The sequence below is a fragment of the Motacilla alba genome, chromosome 3 (genome assembly GCF_015832195.1).
Source record: "Motacilla alba alba isolate MOTALB_02 chromosome 3, Motacilla_alba_V1.0_pri, whole genome shotgun sequence".
Taxonomy (NCBI): Eukaryota; Metazoa; Chordata; class Aves; order Passeriformes; family Motacillidae; genus Motacilla; species Motacilla alba.
In genome coordinates this window covers 26,677,600-26,697,272 of record NC_052018.1, presented here as the reverse complement: position 1 = coordinate 26,697,272, position 19,673 = coordinate 26,677,600, and the positions used below count along the sequence as shown (strand labels likewise).

General features: G+C 40.2%; 1 protein-coding gene across 2 annotated transcripts; it reads right to left on the bottom strand.

Annotated features, from left to right (window-relative positions):
* Window positions 1–5,517: 5,517 nt before the first annotated feature.
* On the bottom strand, window positions 5,518–19,361 carry PTP4A1 (protein tyrosine phosphatase 4A1). 2 transcript variants are annotated; one of them, XM_038131832.1, is made up of 6 exons: window positions 19,145–19,361; window positions 12,070–12,618; window positions 10,395–10,487; window positions 9,886–10,016; window positions 8,207–8,281; window positions 5,518–7,123 (listed from the first exon to the last, which is right to left on the bottom strand). In XM_038131832.1, exons 2-6 carry the CDS (start codon window positions 12,172–12,174, stop codon window positions 7,006–7,008), a joined length of 522 nt encoding a protein of 173 aa, XP_037987760.1. In that variant the 5' UTR covers window positions 12,175–12,618; window positions 19,145–19,361; the 3' UTR covers window positions 5,518–7,005. The 2 variants fall into 2 exon arrangements, with proteins under 2 accessions (XP_037987760.1, XP_037987761.1); XM_038131833.1 differs by having other exon boundaries at window positions 12,070–12,615; window positions 19,145–19,280.
* Between the last annotated feature and the right edge of the window lie 312 nt (window positions 19,362–19,673).

Sequence of the window (19,673 nt, the reverse complement as noted above, 5' to 3'; positions counted from 1 at the left end):
CATTAGCAGCTGCCAGTTGTTGGATCAAACAGTAGTTATGTGTCCTACTCTAGAAAGCAGCAGAAAAACATTCAGTTCCACAGGTGAAAGGGACTGAGGCTTTTAAAATTACCCATACAGCTGAGTGGACAAAGGCAAGGTTCTGAAGACAAAGGATGTTTAGCCATTGATTTTATGATTACGGGTAGATTTTTGTAGAGAGGTAAAAGGTGTAGAAGCTACAAGCTATTAAGAATTACCCAGTGCAATACACACATTCAAGACTGAAAAAAGACATTTTATCCCAGAAAGTAAGACAGAGTTGCAGTTATATGTAGAGATTGGTGTACAAGAGAAAAAAAAAAGCTTGAATGAAGTGTTTTAATGATAGAGGAAAACAAGCTTTGATAGCCAGCACAAAATATGTCTTTGAGACTTAACATCCCAAACTAATTTGGATGGTTGTCTATGGAACTGCTGCTGGTTACAAATTCTCTGAATACCTGAGATTTCACTCCAGTACTATTTACCTTAATTTTTAGCTTCTGTGAAGGCAATCATATGGTAGCCTGTGTCCAGTTGCCCAGTACATGAAAATACTGACAAGCTGGAAGGAACCCTGGTAGAAGGTCACTGAGATTATTAGAGACTTAGAGCATAGAGAGTATTGTGCTTCATGATGACACTGAGGAGGCAAATTTTCTCTGTCTCAGTTACCTGGCAGATGAATATAAAGAGGAAGAGATAGAGTGTCTTGGAGGTCACAGTGAAAAAATGTGAGAAACAGGGAAATTGCATCTGGGAAGATTCTGAATAGTTCTCAAGGAAGAGTTTTCAGCTGAGGGACAGATATTGGGAAGGAGCTGTTATCTCTATCCTTGAATGTATTAAAAACTTGATTCGATAGGCTCCTAAATAACCTGTTCTAATTGTGAAGTTATCCCTGCTTTGAGCATGGGATTGGACTAGATCACCTTCTAATGTTTTGTCCAATCTAAATTACTCTATATTCTTAATGGCACAATTAGAGGATTTCCTTCAAAAATGTCCTAATGCTTCAACCCAATAATATATGATAATTTTCTCAAATTCCCTTCCTGGACTCAACTCAGAACCTCTTCCAAGGCAAAGGGCTTGGAATAGAACTTATTGAGACCCAACTTCAAAGTAGCATAAATACTGTGGTAGTGCTGAAAGACAATTGAGACATGAATGTAAACATCAAGTGCTGCTGAACAGTGCTTAATTTTTTCCCAGTGAAGAAAACCAGGTAGCAATTAAGGAAGTCCAGAAGGGAGTTTCTATGAGAAGTAGACAAGTGAAATAGAAATGACCAAGAATTTCTAGACAGGGAAAACAGGAACAAAATAAGGTCAAGAACTTGGGAGGTAAAGACTCTCAATGTATGAAATAAACCTTATACAGCAAAGGGCTAACTCAAGATCAGGCAACTGAATGAAGTATGAAAGTAGGAGAAGTAAAAAAGGTTGTGATTTAACACAAATATGAGAAAGTTTACCTGCTCTCCATCAGAAGGATAACCTTAATAACACAAAGTGATTGGATATTTTAAAATTGTCTCACTGATTAGATTAATATAGGAAACAGCCAGCGTCTGCCTAGAAAAAAGTCTGCCCATTAGCAAAATTCTGTCTATTGAATAAAGACATGGCGCAGAAACACTCCATGTAGGGTGGCCTGAGGTAGCATCTGAGAGCATCAGGGGTATATAGCTCCTGCCAGGTACCTATCCTCCATAGCATCCTACAAGGAACTCCCAGTTAGAAGGCAGGGAGAAGTAAGAATCCTGCTGTACAAAACCAGGGAGAGAAGAGTAGGGTATCCCACCCCGGGGACAGACAGGGGACATGTTACTGTGGAAAACCTTGTATATCAAGTGTAAAGGGATGAGTGTATTTGCAGTATGAGGGAACTACATGGTTTTGCACATCTACTATGGCCCTCTTGTCTTTATGTGCTTTTACTATGATGAACTGAAAGGTGTCACAGTTGAATTGAAATTTTAAAAGCAAGTTCAGGGTTTGCATGCCTTACCTAAAGACACACAAATTTACTGGGGAATTGAAGAAGGCATGTGTGTAGCTTCCACTCTGGACATGCATAACAATGCTGAGTGGCACTGTGCTGTTCAGATTGAATCATAATTATGCTCCTATGAGAATGGAGAGGAAGAGTTCATCACACCTGCAACTCTTGCTCCTTCAAAGTCCAAAGGGAATTCAAGTTCTGTCTTCTTCAGAACAAGCATCAGTGGAACTTGATGATAAACCATATGCAAATTTATAAAAAGGATAAGAATCAGCTACTGCTGATACTCCACCAGAGAGATTAAGACTCCAGCCCACTAGAAAATACCCATTCTATACTTCTAGGTTTTTTTACAGACACAGGTTACATGTAGTATTGAGACTGAATGTCTTCTACAATGTGAGTATTTCTGTCTTGAGCATTCCTATGTATCTAAACACTGGTATCTGATTTTCTTCAGCTACACTTCTAAGAGTTCTAATTTGAATCAGAAACTGAAGCAGGCAACTTGATCTTCTGGCACTGTCCCTATCGTTTCTTGTCAGATCACTATTTAGACACTATTACCTCACAAAGAGGCTTTCAACCGATAGGGAACTTGTGTTGTTATTGAGATAATTATCAATGCATTAGGACAGTATGTATCAAAATTAACAGCAGTCATGAAGGCAACCATCAAGAGAAAAATAATGCCACTTGCTGTGGTTACATGTAGCATAAACCCGTATCAATAAGATAAAATTGAGTTATAATTGTCAATGGTTATTACATTAAGAGCAGAGTATGTGGAGAGAAATACTTTACCTGACACTGCACTTAAAGTTAGGTGAAATTTATTTAATCTACCTGTAGATACCAATACCGAAAACTGAATTTGCCATCCCATGTTCCCTTTACAGAATACGCTCTCATCTTTAGAGAGCTCTTAATCTAATCTATTTTAGGTATCTCTTCAGCATATGTCTCAGATCTCCTATGCTAAGTGCAAAATTCCCTTCATTAAGAAATTTCTATTTCTTCAGTTAAGTCCCTCCCAGCTATTAATAAACCCCACCAAATTTCAGCCTAATTTTAAGAGCTGAATTCAGCTTTAAGTATAATGCTTTTTTTTTGTTTGTTTACAGTGGGGTTACACAAATACATACAAAAAGATAACAGTAATCTTCTTGGAACAACACTATCTCTATACTAGTTTGCTAACTTTTCCAATACTGACAGAAAATCCTTACTTATTAATGACACAGCAAAATCCCAGCAAATTTAAGATACTGTTTTGAGTACTATCTCCCAGCAATTATTTAAATCATGTTGCACATATTAAAAAAAAAGGAAAACAGTATTATTAATGCTGCAATCAAGCACTCAGAAGCTTAAAAACAATTAAGCAAAGGTCATCTATGAACCCCTAGTCTGGCCCTCATAAATATTTGTAAGGATAAACAATGCTCACATAAATGAGCAGAGCTTTACTACTTTCCTTACTCCCAAAAATCTTAAGTCTAACCTTGGATTCAGCCTCAATACTAAATTACACATTTTCTCATTGTTTCTTCTACAATAAAGCAGATGGATCTGATTACTTCAGAAATTACTGTTTATCTCCAGAACCGCTCCACTAATTTAAGGACTGGAATGGATTTTTATACACCGAGAACTGATGACAGGGAGATTAGAAGTATTAATTAGTTTTGAGTACAGTGTGAAGTGGCTCAGGACTGTTCAGAAACAGAGTTCTACATAATTTCATACATATTCAAGTACAATGTTTACAGACTTAAGTTGAAATTGATTGCTCAGCACTTTTAAGAATCAGATTCAAGGATATCACATTCAATTTCACCTTTGTTACCTAAATCAGTAACAAAGTACCTTGTTTGACTACCTTTCCTCTGAATTTTTAAGGGACCATATGACAGAACAATATGGGGAATTCATCAGTTTTCTGCTGCATTAATTGCAAACTCTCACCCCATTTCCCATGAACATTTCTGCTACATGCTAAGGAATGCTGTAAACACTGCCACCATTTACATGCCACATTACATAAGCCATTAAGTCCACGGCCCAAACCAGTCTAGCAGATGACAGGAATGTACTACAACATACCTCTTGAGGGGGCAAAGCAGTTACACATCCAAAATTAAATGTTACATTAAAGCCTGTTTTCCATGCCAGGCTTTAGCTTTAAGACACAGTAATTCTGCTTAAGCATTTATTCACTTGAATTTGTAAATATATATATATACACACCCTTTACATGGAATTTCATTCAACTTGTTTTATGTAGTTCCACCTGCTATTCTATCTTCACAACTTAAGTACTGTTGAAAACTACCGGAATTGTTACAAAAGGGGAAAAGATTTTCTGTTCCCAAGAGTCATGTCTAAACAGGGAAAGAATTCAGAAGTTGACTTTCAACAGAAATGTGCTTATGCAAATTTCTCCTCTTGTTTACTGAAATCAGCTGAAGTCAAGCCCAGTCTCAAGTTTATAGTTCAATGAACCAAGCTTCCATCACTAACCTATTAAGAGCTCTTAACTGAAACACAAGTCTCCTTACCCATGATGAATTCTGTAAAGACAGAACAAAATCTGATATATGTACAGAAATTGCATTAATAATTTTAAGTTTAAAAATTCCAAGCATTTTACCTGTAGTTGTTCTACAGACTTCTCCTATTTTCATGGGTGACCAAATCAGAATTTTAAACTTGAATTGGATACTAATCTGTGTTAAACCAGTATTTACATCAATCAGCCCAGCATAATGATGAGTTAAAGAAAATATGAAGATTTTGTTCCTATAATCTAGTCATTCTTGACAACAGAAACATAGATGACTTTGGATGTCATTCCATAACATCTCATTTCTTCAGTCAAATGAAGCTGTAGTCCATTAAACAAAATATCTTGTAAACCGTGTTCAGCTTCCACAAGAAAGATGATCCGAAGTTTATTTTACTGCTTTAAAAATTGCACTATATTACATTATTTTAGGCATTTTTAAATCATACAGTGCTCTTTATAATGAGGCTGTAACTTCTCCAAAAGCAATCCTTCAGAAATCTCATTGACAGATACTATGATCCCACCTCACTGTTTAGAAAGCAAGAGATGTATTAACCGAAGTTTTACTTTAAGCAGAGTTAAATCAATCACCTCAGCTGGCTACTAAGACCACCTTCTAGTTCTCGTCACGAAGTTTAGTCACCACTCTGGAAACTCAAATAACAGGTCTTTGCTCACACATTTTTTGGAACATCTTGTTTGTACATAGCTTCAGTCTTGACAATGAAGCATTCTATCGCACTACTTTTACCTGAATTCTAATGGTACTGATTCAAGTGTTCTCTAAGCTTTACTGATGCACATCCTCTTCTGTTTTACTGAAAAAACAGCTCCAACAACACTAAGTAAGCAAGCTGTTTTAATGCTGGGGACAGCAAGTCACAAGTAAGCTACATGAAAAAATACTGTACTTTCTACCATTAATTTTTGTCCACATTTATTTATGAGTAAAACAAACAGCAAACATTACAGCAAAGGGGACATTCAGGCCCAGATTTTAAAAAAAGAGCAAACAGATGCCTGACTAGATTCTGAATTTAGGCACCTCAAGATTGCTGACATAGTATATGAATATAAGTGAAAGTGATGAGCATTTCAGCAAACTTCGTAAGTGCATTTCAGTCTTTATTTAGATGTTTTAAGCTCTCGCACTAGATTTTACAAGCTGGTGAACACTGGCAAAAGTATTTCTCCCACAGAACTATAACCACACATTCCCAAGACAGTATAAATATATGGTTGAACTAACATTAATACACATCACCATTTTATCAATTACATAATAAAACAAATTATCAAGTATCCAAATATTAAGTTACGCAGCTTGAAAGGCATACAAAATATTACAGAGGTCTGCCCAATTCATAGCAGAAACTCAAGGAGGAAAAAATGAAAAGAAAAAGATCACACTTTCAACAAAGCAGTAGTTGGTAAACAACTCTCAATAGATACAGTAAAAGAAAACTACAAGATTTTCCAGAAATTTTCTGATTAAGAATTTTTAGCTACAATAACAAAGCATTTCTACGTTTTAAAAAAATATTTACTAAAGTAAAGGGCATATTCTATACTTCCTGCACAAGACAAAGGCAACATTTTACTAGAAATATTAAATAGCCCCTCCCAACCTTTTCAGGCCCTCTGTTAAGTTGCACATGAAGTGCCAACATTAATTTTACTGTAAGGCTTTTTGTCTGGAGACATTAAAGACTTGTGTGCTTCTGTACAATTTAAAAGATCTTCTACATGAATAACCAGAGTAATGACTTGTAATATGGAGAGGTTCAGGTAACAGAAAAGTACAGATGCAGGGGTAAAAAGTTACTGTAATTCATAGTTTTAAAAAGACAGACTGTGCAAATCTTGATAATTCTAGTGCGATTGTGGGAGACAAAACATACCGTGAGCAGGCAAGACTACTTTAGAGGCCATATTCTTCAATATTGAAATGACCGTAGGAAAAAAGATAGTAAGGTCCAGATAAGCTGGTAGTTCTCACATCATCAGAACTATGCCCATTTTAAGAAAAAACATGTAGCTGATATGCTGGGTATTTTGGCACCTAATCTCTCTACAGATTGATTTATTTTAGTACCCCAATTTTTAGTAGTTGAAACTAGGTCAGTAAGACTCAATGGCATGATTAAAGGATATTTGATCTGATAATTAATGAACAAGGAGACAGCTCAGAAACAGGGTACAGCAAAAACATTTACTGGGTCTCCAAATCGACAGATATTTATCTAAACAAAGAATTTGCATTTCTACTGAGCCTTTAGCCTAATAAATACTCCTAAGGAAGCTTCCTTTACTACTAAAAAATACCAGACTGATGTCTTTGGCATGCAGTCTGCTTAATTCTAGTTTCCATCCTTTATTTCCAAAGAAGTACTATAGGCTGTTGAGCTTTACTGAATACAACAATTATTTCGGTGACCATTGGAGTCTTTAAAGCGCAGACGCATCTTGGGGCGGTATTTCTCCAAGTACAGAAGTTGCTTGCTGTTGAAAGCTCCACGCCGCTTCCTAGATGGAAAAAAACAGATTGAAAAAAGAACATTAATCTACTGCCCAGTGAAATAATATTACCAACCAGAGAAAAATATTTTTAGGTCACTTGAAAAAGCCACCTTTAAGTCAAGACTGTAACCAAAGTAGGGATAATTGGAAGTTAAGTGCCAGGAAAGAGGGTGGTAGCTTCCTTTCACAAATACCTCACTGGACCACATGCTCAAAGGAGTACATAGCATTTTAGACAGTGTTCTAGCCTATGATAAGCAAAAGCCAGAGATTTTACATTAAGATCTTTAGAAGAAACTTCAAAAGGAAGCTATAGAGGAGATGCAAGATGGTCTTCTTGAGAGCTAAATTTATTCATTCTCTTAAAATAATTATGAAAAATATGACAAAAGTAAGAAAGTGCATAAACATTTAAAGTCCCCATAATAAAGATGCTGAACAGAAATTGAGCTTCCTTTGTTTTCTCAAACTGTATGTTTGTGAAAGAAAGGTACATGTTGGCTGACTGGAGTATGTACCTGGCTACCTATTCCTCATTTCATATACAACCAGTACAAGCTGAATTTAATTCTTCGAAGGCCAGGCAATTATGCAAGAAGTGTTTTGTTACTGTTTATAATGGATGCAGCTTCTTTTAAATATAGCTAAAACATGAGAAATTTAAATAGTAAGACTAAAAACCGCTCTCCTCCAACTTACATACATTGATTAAAAAATCCAAGGAAATATTTGCCTTCAGTAGACCACCAGAAAAGACAAAGGTATTCTGCCGTTCATATGTAAAATCAATAAAGAGATATTTTACATATGAAAATCTAACTGAAGGTTAGGGGGTTTGTTAATGGTTGTTCTGGTTTCTTTTAAACCTCCTCAAGTAATTATGTATGGATTCTGGTTTCAGCAGAAAAATATCCATTCCACAGATCCAAATCCTACAACACTGACTGTATGCAATACAATTTCAGATGTACTAAATTAAACACCTTACCAAAAAAAAGGCATCAAAGACAATTCAGAATTTCCTTCAGGGCCAAGGATGTACCAACAAACTGAATCTTAGGAACAGCTACATGTTAGTGTCACACTTACTGTCTTATGAACTGCACTGCATCTTCATACTTCATTCCACATTCTATCAGTGCAAGAGCAACTAAGACTGGAGCTCTGGTTAAAAAAAAAAATTCAGTTTAGCTTTTGTCAAAGCATACTCAGAAAAGCAATTTACTTTGTTTTTTTGCATATATGATGTTTCTTCACTGGGAAAGCAGAAAAGGCAGAAGGCATTCCTACACTCACTGAGACATAATATCGCCTGGTTTTGAGTTAGCCATTCTCATTAAATAGGGGTTTAAATTAACTCTGGTCAACCTTAGCTTTGTTCATCTGACTTCAGGTACACAAGAGGACAACAGAAATAAAATGCAAATAATCTTTAACCATTTGTTTCAAATCGATTGATTCTGAGGTAGAGTTACATATGAGTTTTTATTCTCCAAAATAAATCATCATTAGAAGCAGTCAGGATGCCAAAACAAAAGTTAGAAGAGAGGTCGAGTTCAGTAAGAAGTGACAAATCCTACAACTAGTGTCACAAGTTTTAGGAACAGATGCAATCCACAGACTGCTACACTCCCCTGAGGATTTCTTTGTTTGCCATGGTGCTCCTCTGACAGAATAAATTTTCAGTTACAAAAGCTTGACTTAAATCACACTCAAATATATTAGTAATTTATAACTAAAAAAAAACCACAAACCAAAAAACCCACAAGACGAAACCTCACGCTACACGCTAGCAACAGTGTGCATGTAGTAGTAACTTTAAATGGATTTGTATGTTCAGGGATTTAAAATGAAACTTACATGACAGAAAGCTAGGACTGTCTTCAACTAATTAACTGCCCTGTTTTGAGGAAAAAACCAACCAGTATCATTCTAAGCAGCAGAAGAGGACTTGTGGCAACATTCTACTAACATTCATCTACAAAGTTCACTACAGTGAATTTGTTATGTAATGCAGTGGATAAGCCAGGCTTATGGACAAGACCACAAACCTCCATTTTATACTGGACATGCTGAAATCCATGGCAAGAATGTAACAGCTCCTTTTTAAACAGATCTAGTTCCCACGTAGTTTAGAACAGCAGAAAAACCATTATTTTCTCACAACTCTTGGAACTCTATTCAAGGTAGTGGCAGTAGACAGAAGGAACAGGACTAAGAGGAGAATATTTAGCAATATCACTAAAAATTTTCATGTCACTTAGAAATGAGACAAACAGCTCTGGGACTTTTAAAAACACTTTTCATCCCCCAGATAGGTTGTGGACGAAAGCTGGTCTTGATGTGCCAGAACCACCCACTTGTTTGTGGTTAACAGTTACAATGCCCTTGGTTCAAGGAGACTGGCAATACTGCTGAAATGGAGATGGAGAGAAAGCAGACAAGTCACAAAACCCCAAATCTATTAGGGAAAAACAGACAAAAAATCTCCATGGGGCACTCATCAACATACTTGGTACAATAATTTACTTGTTAGCTTAATTCTGTAGACTTTGTGAGAGCTTTGACCAAAGCATCGTCTCTTGACCTAAAGATCTTTAATAAATATGTACAATAGTTTCCTGCCATCATAACTACTTTTAGGCGTGAGGTCATTCCAATACTGAATACATGACTATTTTACATTTGCCTCAAGTAAACTTTTGCACTAGATATTAACAAGTCTGGTGAGGGATGACAAGTCAACAAATCTTTAAAACTTCACCCACCTTCCAAGACCAGCAACACAGTGTACAGCAATACAACAACCAGGTTCTTCACGAAATTTAACTTTAAGGAGGTTTAGCCAATCATCAACAATCTGGTTGGATGGTGGAGCACCGTCATCAAAGGGCCAGTCCTAGAACACAGGGTGACAAACACAAAAAGACAGAATTCTTGCAAGCTGTATGAACAGGCAAAAAAAAGAAGGGGACACAATGGACAAAGAGCTGACAGCTGAGGAAACACTCAAACCTACAATTTTCTAATAGTCTAACTACAGCAATATTACAAATAGATTCCTCTCAATCAGTTTTCATCGAACACATGATTTAGCTCAAAACTGAACTTTTCTTTTTCTGACAAGAAAAGGTATCTCCACATCTTTTTCCTCCATCAGTTGCTGGAATACACTCAAAGTTAATAAAGTGGTGTCAAATAATCTTTTTTTGGAGGGAAGGGGGTAGAGTGAACAGCAAAATGCATTGGTTTCAAACTCTGCTTCTACACTACTTACCAAAACCTGAATGCCTTCTTTTTCCACCGGAGCAGTGTCATAAGTAGCTTCACACACTCTTACCACTGTGGTAACACCGTACTTCTTAAGTTCCTAAGGAGTGGAAAAAAAAAATGCTGTAAGAGTAAGTAAACTAGCTTCACTTAACCATTTAATTTTTTCAATAAGCTAACTTAGTAACTCATTCCAAAATTCTCAGTAACAAAACTCATGCAAATGCTTGCCATCCTGCAGAGACACAGAAAGCTGAAATGACTAAAAACTTGTGTGCTAACACCACATACTTTAGGCTTTTCTTCAAACATACTCTTATGTGCAGACTAAGTTTGGTTATGTTGCATCAGACTTTTTTCTTTTAAAATCAGATCCTGATAAATATTGATTAATCAAGTAGTCCATCTCCAAATGATCATTCATCTTAAAGGAACATAAAGCTTTGTGGTTTGCAAAGCTACATACTTCACTAAAAGCATTCTGAGCAAAGTTCAAATCTTCCCCCCACCCTGCTTAAAACATCAGGTTTGTTAGACCACTTAGTCTTAGGAGTTACAAGCACGGGAGAAAAAATTATTCCAGTTCCTGAGCTGTCATGACAGAATTTAGCTTTCCATTTTGCTATTACCCTACATTAAAAAAAAAAAAAAAAAAAAAAAAAAAAAAAAAAAAAAAAATCATTCTCCCTGCAACAAATATCATTCACGCTGCAACTATCAGGATAGTGACTGAAGCATAGCCTAAGCAGACCTGATCTACTCGTGCAAGTATAAAGGCAAGAAAATGTTATCTCACTCTGTTTCCTGTAAATAATGCTGCACCAAATACAGAATTGAGGTGTAGTACACCTAAAATCTTGCTGAGGAGGGACTTAGCAAACTTGGACCTTCCCATGAAGTAGTTCTGCAAGGAAATTATTAGCATACACACACACTTTATACAACCACGTACTTTATAGTTCCAACATGCTAAATACGTGGTTTAGTTGATAAATTCAATACTAGCAATATATGCCAAGCCACTGGCTTTAGTCAGTAGCATGCACCAAAGCACTTGAAGTATCTTCAGCAGCTCTGAATGCAGACTAAGCCTATTGCCACAAATTTCACTCACGTAGATGCTGTGGCACAGAGGATCCTCTTAAACTACATTAAAACCACAATCTGCTAATAGTGGAGGAAGCTAGGCAGTGAAAGCATATTGCAATCCTGTTACTAGTTCCTAAGGTTCTGACCCACACTATGTATCACTATGCAGGAAGTGCAGTGAAATGTTACACCACTTCAGCCCAATCTGAATATGAGCTCCTACCACTAAGAGATGTTTGTATTGCTCTGCACATAACTCTGCTAGATAATTCCTGTTTTCAGACCTAAACAATGTACTTAATGTGCCATGTACTAGACAGTATAATTATTACTTCATTCTCAGAATTACATTTGTGAAGGCCAAAGTATATGTGATTTGTCTGCAGATTTGCAGATATCTGCAGATTTGTCAACAGATCTTCAAAACACAGCACCAGTATTTAAAAAGAAAAATCAATATACAGTCTCAGTACCTCCTCATATGCCTTTTACAGCAGTTATTAGCTAGTAAGTATATATTTATTTATATATAAATATAGCATGCTGTTCAGAGATTAAAAAATACATCAGTAAGAATTCTGTACCGGCCTTACCTCTATAAATTTGTTTAAGGTTGCATTGGTTGGGTTATGTGTGATCAGGAATCTCATGTTCTTGTAGGTGATTTCCACAGGAGCTGGGCGGTTCATTCGGGCCATATTGATTTAGTTAAACATGCAACAAGATTATGAAAGGATTAAAAAAATTCTAATACAGAAGTGATGTAGAGAAACTGAAGTCTACTTCACTATACTCCACGTGAAATTCTCAGTGCTTGGAAGTATGACGTTGGGAGCAATGGGAAATGAAATGAACCTCCTAACAAGAAGCAGCAATTCTTCAATCCAGTAATACTGAGGCAAAAGAAAGGCAGTGCACTGAGGTTTACCCCATCCAGGTCTGAATTTCGTTGGTAAATGCTCTGCCGATTTCAATTCAACACTTCTTATCCTGGTCAACCACTCTTAGGGGGGCTTCTTGGTGGAGTAGTAATGGATTTCTACAGTTCACTTGTCTGCATAGAGGTCGTGCTGTGCCTGGCAGTAGTCTCCACTGCCCTTCAGAAACTCCATAAATGTGTGACCAAGAACACCACAGAACTGCTGTAAAGAGAGGAGGGGAAGGAAAAGCATGAGTACAGGTGAAACAAGGTTTTAAGATATCAAGCTTAAACAGATGAAAAAAAACACAGCAACTAAGCAGTTTCACAAATTTATTTTTTATTCCAAGAATTAGGTTTGTGCAAGAATCCAGTTACCTATTTTAGCATGGATTAGAAAATAAAAAATTAGAATTAAAAAATTAGAAATCTAGAAAACCAGAAAATAAATACATTTACTTATTACAAAGTTTCCATGTAGGGTTTCTGCAACACCAAATCCTGTAATGTATTAAAATACCAATTTCAGATGTGCTAAACACAGGAAAAAGTTTTAAGAACCCTGGTATTTATAAAAAGAATAGTTCTTCCAGGATACCTATACAACTGCCTTCTCCACTTTGAATTGAGAGACATCACAACATCTACTAAAGTTACAGAAAAAAATGTGTATAAATCCACCTGACTCAAACAGTAGGCCTTGAAAAGCAAATGCAGTCTTTGTGGCCTAACAATACAATGTGGCACACACATTTCTAACTAAGGAACATTTCACATACTAAAGGCTAAAGACCAATGGCAACCTTCATATGCTGTAACAGTCTTTTTACACCATGACACAGAAAGCAGTAATGCTCTACCTAAAAACATACAAAGACAAGTTTCTTGAACAGGTCATTCCTGTCCACTGGTATAGTGCTTAGCTATGGTTGAATTTGTATATATAATTACTAGAAGAAGCAACCAGGAATTAAGATAGCAAATGAACTGCTCCAAGTTGTGTATTTATTTGCAGATGTTGCAAATGAGCCACCTATACGTGCTTTTTACACTCATAAAACCCTTACAGCAGATAGATGCGTTAAGTTTTGTGCCTAGCCGCTCTACCAGTATTACTGCTTATACCTGCCTAGGGCACAGGAAGGAAGAGGGGAGTTGTTTTCCAAGAGAGGTACAAGTTGAACCACATATCCACTAAATATACTTAGGCATTAGAGAGAAATACAATCAATCCTAAGGATATTTAGCAGAGGTTATTTATGTTGATCAGTCAACCTATTCTCATGCTTTCAGACAGCTTCCTGGTAAGAGTTTTAATGTGTTAAGTCACAGGCATGACTTGTAAAACACAAACAAAACAAAGAAACATACAATAAAACCCCAACCCATTAACAAGCAAAAGAATGAAGCTAACAGAAAGAAACTAAGACAAAAATTTCACATCCACTTTACTGCCACTTCAGAGATACTACCATCACCTGGTAGTGATGCAGACTACAGGATTAAGTTTGCCAGCTTCTTGTAAAAAAAGCTACTTCAGATTTACCTTTAACAACTTGAGAGAGAGCAAGAACTCTAAATATAATAGGCGTGGAAAACGAGTAAGAAGGATCCTCTTAAGTCAAAGGTCAACAGAGTAACAGGAACCAGAAGAATTCAGACTCGGAAGAACTCCAGTAATCATCATCTGACTCACCAGCCATGCCCTAGCAAAGTGGCAGGAGTGCATTTAAAAGCCTCCTAGGACCCGATCTAGGGAACACCTAAAATAGCAACTGAAGGTAACTTATTTAAAGTCACTTTCAATTAGTTTAAGAAGCAGAACGGCAGAAAGGGACAGGACAGCTTTAAGCAGATATAGCTGTACAAGGTCTTGTGCTGCTTTTTGCACTGCACTGGCAGATCTCCTGTCGATCTCTTCTTAAGACTGCTAAGAAGAATCCTAGACAGACCCTGCCTCTGCAGGGATTGAAGGCTGTCAGAAACACAAATGCATGCAAGTGAGCTTGAGGACACAGAATGGAGTCATTAGGGTAAAAACCTTTCAATTGGCAAAACGGAGAAAAGAACATTTAACATGTTGCCACGCCAGGGCAGATAGGAAGAAAGAAGCAACCAGGAGTTTCATTCAGTCTTCGAGGCAGGCTGCCCTTAGTCTGCAACCAGGAGTACTCAAGATACCAGACAAACCAGTAAACACAGAAAAGGGCAGGCAGTAAACAATTAGTTAAGTAAAAAATCCTTCTTTTTAATGCAGATAGCTAACGACATTTTAGAAACTAAGTGCACAGTTCAAATTCTTATACAAAGCAGAAGCAAGCAGATTATGCAATGTTACATTTGAGTTCCACGTGTTATTAACCCTTACAAAGGAATTAATTCTGTTAATTACTGACTTAACAGTCAGTATTAGACACATCAGAACCTTAGTAATTCACACATCTAAGGACCTAACCAAGCATGTACTTAAGCCTCACTGTTTGCCTTGGCAACTACTGCTGCCACACTACCGAGGACCAAAGCGCAGTTTCCTTTGATGTGAATGCCATCATTTCTCACCAATCCAGCAGGAAAGTTTCACAGACAGACCAACCTTTAGGCAGAAACACACTGTACTATCCCAAGACAGATTTGCCAACCTAGTTTCATTCTGTTCTGGGAGTCAAATGAAAATTAAAGATGACTAGTACATGGGCATGCTGTTTCTGTTATGCAGTTAAGCCAGAATACAAGGCTTCACCCAGCTTCAGCAAAAAGACCTGGAAGGTAAGAAATCAACTACAAAAATAGTGTCACAGTAATTATGATGACCTTGGGCTTTGAGGGAACTCAAATGATTACGACTCAAATGTCATGAGCTTTCAAAAGGCCTGGAAATATAGCTTTAAAATTACTATATTGTCTCATACAGTTTTGGTAGTAAGGTATCAAAACAGTCAAGACAGTGCACAAAACCAAAAAGTTGCATAAGTGAAATTCAGACACGTAGTGTTGAAGGCAGAAGGCTCTTTAACAGAGTAACACTAACTCATCCTTTGTACCATCAAGTTGTGTATGTTGAACCAGCATGTTCTTTTCAATTTACATATAAATTTTCCTTGAGGAGATTTAACACTGAAGGATTTTGGAAAAAGTAGCAGTTCCCATCCCAACAGTAAGCCCAACATTTAGAATGTTAGAGCCACCAAAATAAACTTGGAAAACAAAACTAGGGTTAATATGCCAGGACCTCCTATTGAGAGAAGGTAACCTGTCCATTATAGCTGCATTAATTATGATTGTATGATCCACTACAACTCAAGACAGAAGTGAGAGAATGGTCTGTTCAAGCAGGAGGAAGGCATCTTGAAAAGGAAGGCTTTCACTCATGCCCTTCTTTTGGACAGATCTGTCATCACTGACAGGCAGATTCACATGGCTGTTTATTTGGGGCTTGAAACAATCCCTCATGTTTGACAAAAATGGTTTACAAAAGTAATCTATTAGTTCATTATGGATATGGGGAAAGCAGAGAGATGCAAGGTTATCCCACGCTGCTGACACTGGTTCACAACTCGGTAGCATACTGAAAAGTATGCAAACAAAAGCACTTCTTAACACAGTTATATGACACTTTACCTTCAGGAGATTTGCAAGATGGTTCATGGTTACTCAATCCATCTGCTCACAGACTGAAAACATTCATACCCAGAATCAACTATGTGGTCTCACAATCTTTAAAGTCAAGACCTTACACACCCTCACCTACTGAAACCACAGGACTAACACTAGAAAACTAAAATAAACTTAAGTTTCACAACAATTTGAGAACACCTGCAAGGAAGTTCATGGTTCTAACTTACTACCCAACAGAAAGATACTGAATGACAAACACCTCCAACTTCTTGCTATTCAAGGCCTCAGTAGCAACTGCCAAAGCAGACAGGGAGGAGTGGGAGGGTAAGGGGTACCAACAGCGAAGCCAGTACACAAGGTAGAGGCACACTTTCATAAGGTACTCTTGACAAGATACACCTCCTATCTACTGGGCACATAAATGCCTGTCCTTATGATATCCAGTGATAACACTGTCCATTTTAGACCATGGAAAGTGACCCATTGCCTATGAAAATACATTCATATCTCACCAATGGGAAGGGAGAATCCAAAGGTTTATCATAAATTTGTTATGACATGCTCTGTGCCGGAAGGATATTCTTGTGGTTCAAGAAGGGGAAAGAAAAAATTATCTTAAAACTTCCTGTATAACAAGTCAATGCAACTTTTAGAGATGATGAAACCAAGGCCATGTGATTTGGTTCAAAGTTCTTCTGCTTGTACCACAAAAACAACATGCAAAGAAGCCTTAACATATATTGGAAAAAAATTAGACACCACAGCAACTAATCCATCCCCTTGTCTAGCACTTCCTCCTGAGTTTCTAAAAGCAAGGAATCTCCAAATGACCTCACACTGTCACTTCAATAGCAAACTACATAAATCCTGTCAAAAAACGATTCCATTATGTTTTAAGCAAGAACATGAGAAATACAGCCCATACAGCAATAAATGCCTGCATGTATTTCATCAGGTTTAATTAAGTAATGAATGCCTAGCAAAAAGTTGCAACTGAGAAAAAAGTAATAAGGATTTCCATTTAACACAGAATTATTTCTTGTATTGATCCAATAGAGTGAGTTTTAATTTTTTGAAGAAGGTGACAATCTGTTGTTTATGATTTAGTAATATCCTTATCTAGGTCTTCTGGTTAATGTTTAAAACAAGTGATTGCTTACAGTCAGCCTACACGCTGGGACAGATCCGGCATTCTTATGTGGCATGGATTTTGTCAGAACAGGAAAGTTTCACTTAATAGAAGTTATTACATAAGACTAACTTCTATTTATTTACTGTCTTACTGACACATTTAGTTTTAGTAAAACAGTGACATCCTGTTGCCTTGGCTCTTGTTATATCTGTCACACATTTTTATTTCGCATTCTCATATTTCCTCTCACAGCTGTGCAATTAATAAACAGCACCTCTGTATTACCTCTTCCACATTTTCCCCCCGAAATGACTCTGTTCTGTTAAGACAATTTAAAAATCCTTTGCTGTTCCATCAATGGAATAATATCAGCTGACATTTAGATGTAATCTTCAGGTTTCCTGATTTGGCAGTTTTATGAGATTACAAAGAGACAGGGTTCATACTTCTGAGTCACTGCTTTCGAAAGACTCAGCAGATGCAGGTAGACATATTGGAAAGCTGTCTCCAGGAGAAATAAGAAACACACAGGACCTTCATGCCATGCAAACTGTACAACTGTCAGCTCATAATACTTGCAATGTGCATAGCTGGCTAACAGTGAGCAAACAATCCTGCTTCTATTGTTGCAGAGGACTTCATTTTGTTAATTCTTTGTCTTTCTTGCTTCCCTGCTTTTGGAGGGCATAGTACCACCGTGCCTTGTTTGACTTTTTTCTGCTTAAATACACACTGTGCCCTGTAGTTACAGATGTTACGCAGCACAGGCACCGAGATTACCAGGTGAGTTAAAAAAGGAAAACAAACCAAAAAGCGGCAAGCGAAATCTTCCAAAGCTGAACTGTGATCCACCTCCAGAAGGAAATGCCTTCCTTGAAAAGACAGATGGCAAGGTCTTGAATGCAGTTTCGGTCAAAATTAAGGTACTTGACTGCATTCGTGAGCTTTTGAGGCTTCAGAGAGATTGTTACAGGAACATCCGCTTCAACACGTACTTAATGACTCGTCTGCGGACTTTTCCTGCCGAACAATGCCGGCTGCACACCCGAGTTCGGGCATACCCCACCTCTACTGCATAGAGCTCATTTTGGAAAGGACTCACGTCCTCGGTCGCAGCCGGCACCGACTCCCCGCCCGAATACGGCAGAGACAAAGCAGCCGCCCAGCCGCCTTCGCCCCGGCCGCAGCCGCGCACGTGGGGCCGCGGCAGGGTACGGGCGCCAGCCGAGCCTGGCAACCCGCCTGGCAGCCAGCCGCTCACGGGCAAGCCCCGGCTTGTCCGGAGAGCCGCGGGCTACGGCTGCCCCGCAGCCGCGGGGTGCCGGGCTCCCGGCCGGTCTGCCCCAATCTCTCCTCGGTGCGGAGACACTGTCCCGGCCGTGACAGCGCCCCACGGGCCAGGCCGGGCCGTCGCCCCGTCTGCGGCGGTCACGGGTTCGCATCACGCCTCGATCAGGCTCCCGACGCGGAGCCATCTTGTCCCCCGGAGCCGCCGCCCGGCTCGGCTTCCCCCCGGCAGGGGGCTCCCGGCGCGGCCCAGGGCGCGGAGGCGCTGCCCTTCCCGGCGGGCGGCCCGGCCTGGACCGGCTGACTCCGCCGCACAGAGCCCGGCGGGGAGAAGGCCGGACCGGAGGGCGCGGCAAGCGGCAGCCGAGCTCACAAAGCGGCTTTGTGCCCGGGCCGGGCCGCCCAGGAGCCGCGGAAAGGTCGCCACCTCCTCCTTTCTTCGTGGAGGAGGGAAGAGGGGCGCCAGCAGGCGGGGGCAGGAGAGGGGCGCCGGCGGGGAGAGAGGCCGGGCCGTGCCGCAGCCGGGCAGGCTCGGCTCCCCAGCGGCCCGCCCGACGGGAGCCGCAGCCCGGCGTTTCGAGAAGCCGCCCGCAGTCGGCGCGGCCCGGGCGACACAACAAAGAAACAACATGGAGGAGACAGGGGAGACGCGCGGTAGCCCGGAGGCCAGCGGGGCGAGGGGCCAGGGCGGGGGGCGCGGGCGAGCGGCACTCACAGGAATATGGTTACTCATTGAAGACTGTAGCCTGATCATACAGCCGGGGTGCGGGCGCCACCGCCGGGGGCAGGAGGAGCAGAACCAGGAGGAGGAAGAGGAGGAGGCGCTGGAGGCCGCGGAGCTGCCGGCGGGGGTTCGGCGGCGGCGCGGGGAAGGACCATACAGCGGCTGCGGCGGGCGGGCGGCTCTGCGGGCGGCGCCGGGCGGACGCGGCTGCACCAGGAGCGACAGTCGGCGCCGCCTCCCGCACGAGCGCCCCGGGTCCCGCCCCTTCGCGCGCGTCACTGACGAGCGTCGCGCCCACCCAATCAACGGCGCCATCGGCGCGTCTGGGGCGGGCGCGAGGCCGCGGGGGGCGGGGCGAAGGCGGGGCGGGCGGGCGCCAGAGGCGGAGGCGGCCGGCGGGAACCGGTTGGTGAATGGGGCCGGCGCGGGGAGCGCTGCTCGGGGCCGCGCCGGGACACCCCGCGCGCGCCCCGCCCCGCCCCGCCCGCTCGCGCCGGTGCCGGCGGCTTCGCCGGGGAGC

Bases quoted from the DNA above. Each gene is read 5' to 3' on its own strand.
- PTP4A1 (XM_038131832.1), bottom strand. From the start codon at position 12,174: ATGGCCCGAATGAACCGCCCAGCTCCTGTGGAAATCACCTACAAGAAC. The intron at 10,017-10,394 runs GTAAGTAGTGTA...CCTGTGTTCTAG, and splicing joins AAGAAGGCATTCAGGTTTTG to GACTGGCCCTTTGATGACGG. The intron at 8,282-9,885 runs GTGGGTGAAGTT...TTTTTTAACCAG, and splicing joins TGTGTTGCTGGTCTTGGAAG to AGCTCCAGTCTTAGTTGCTC.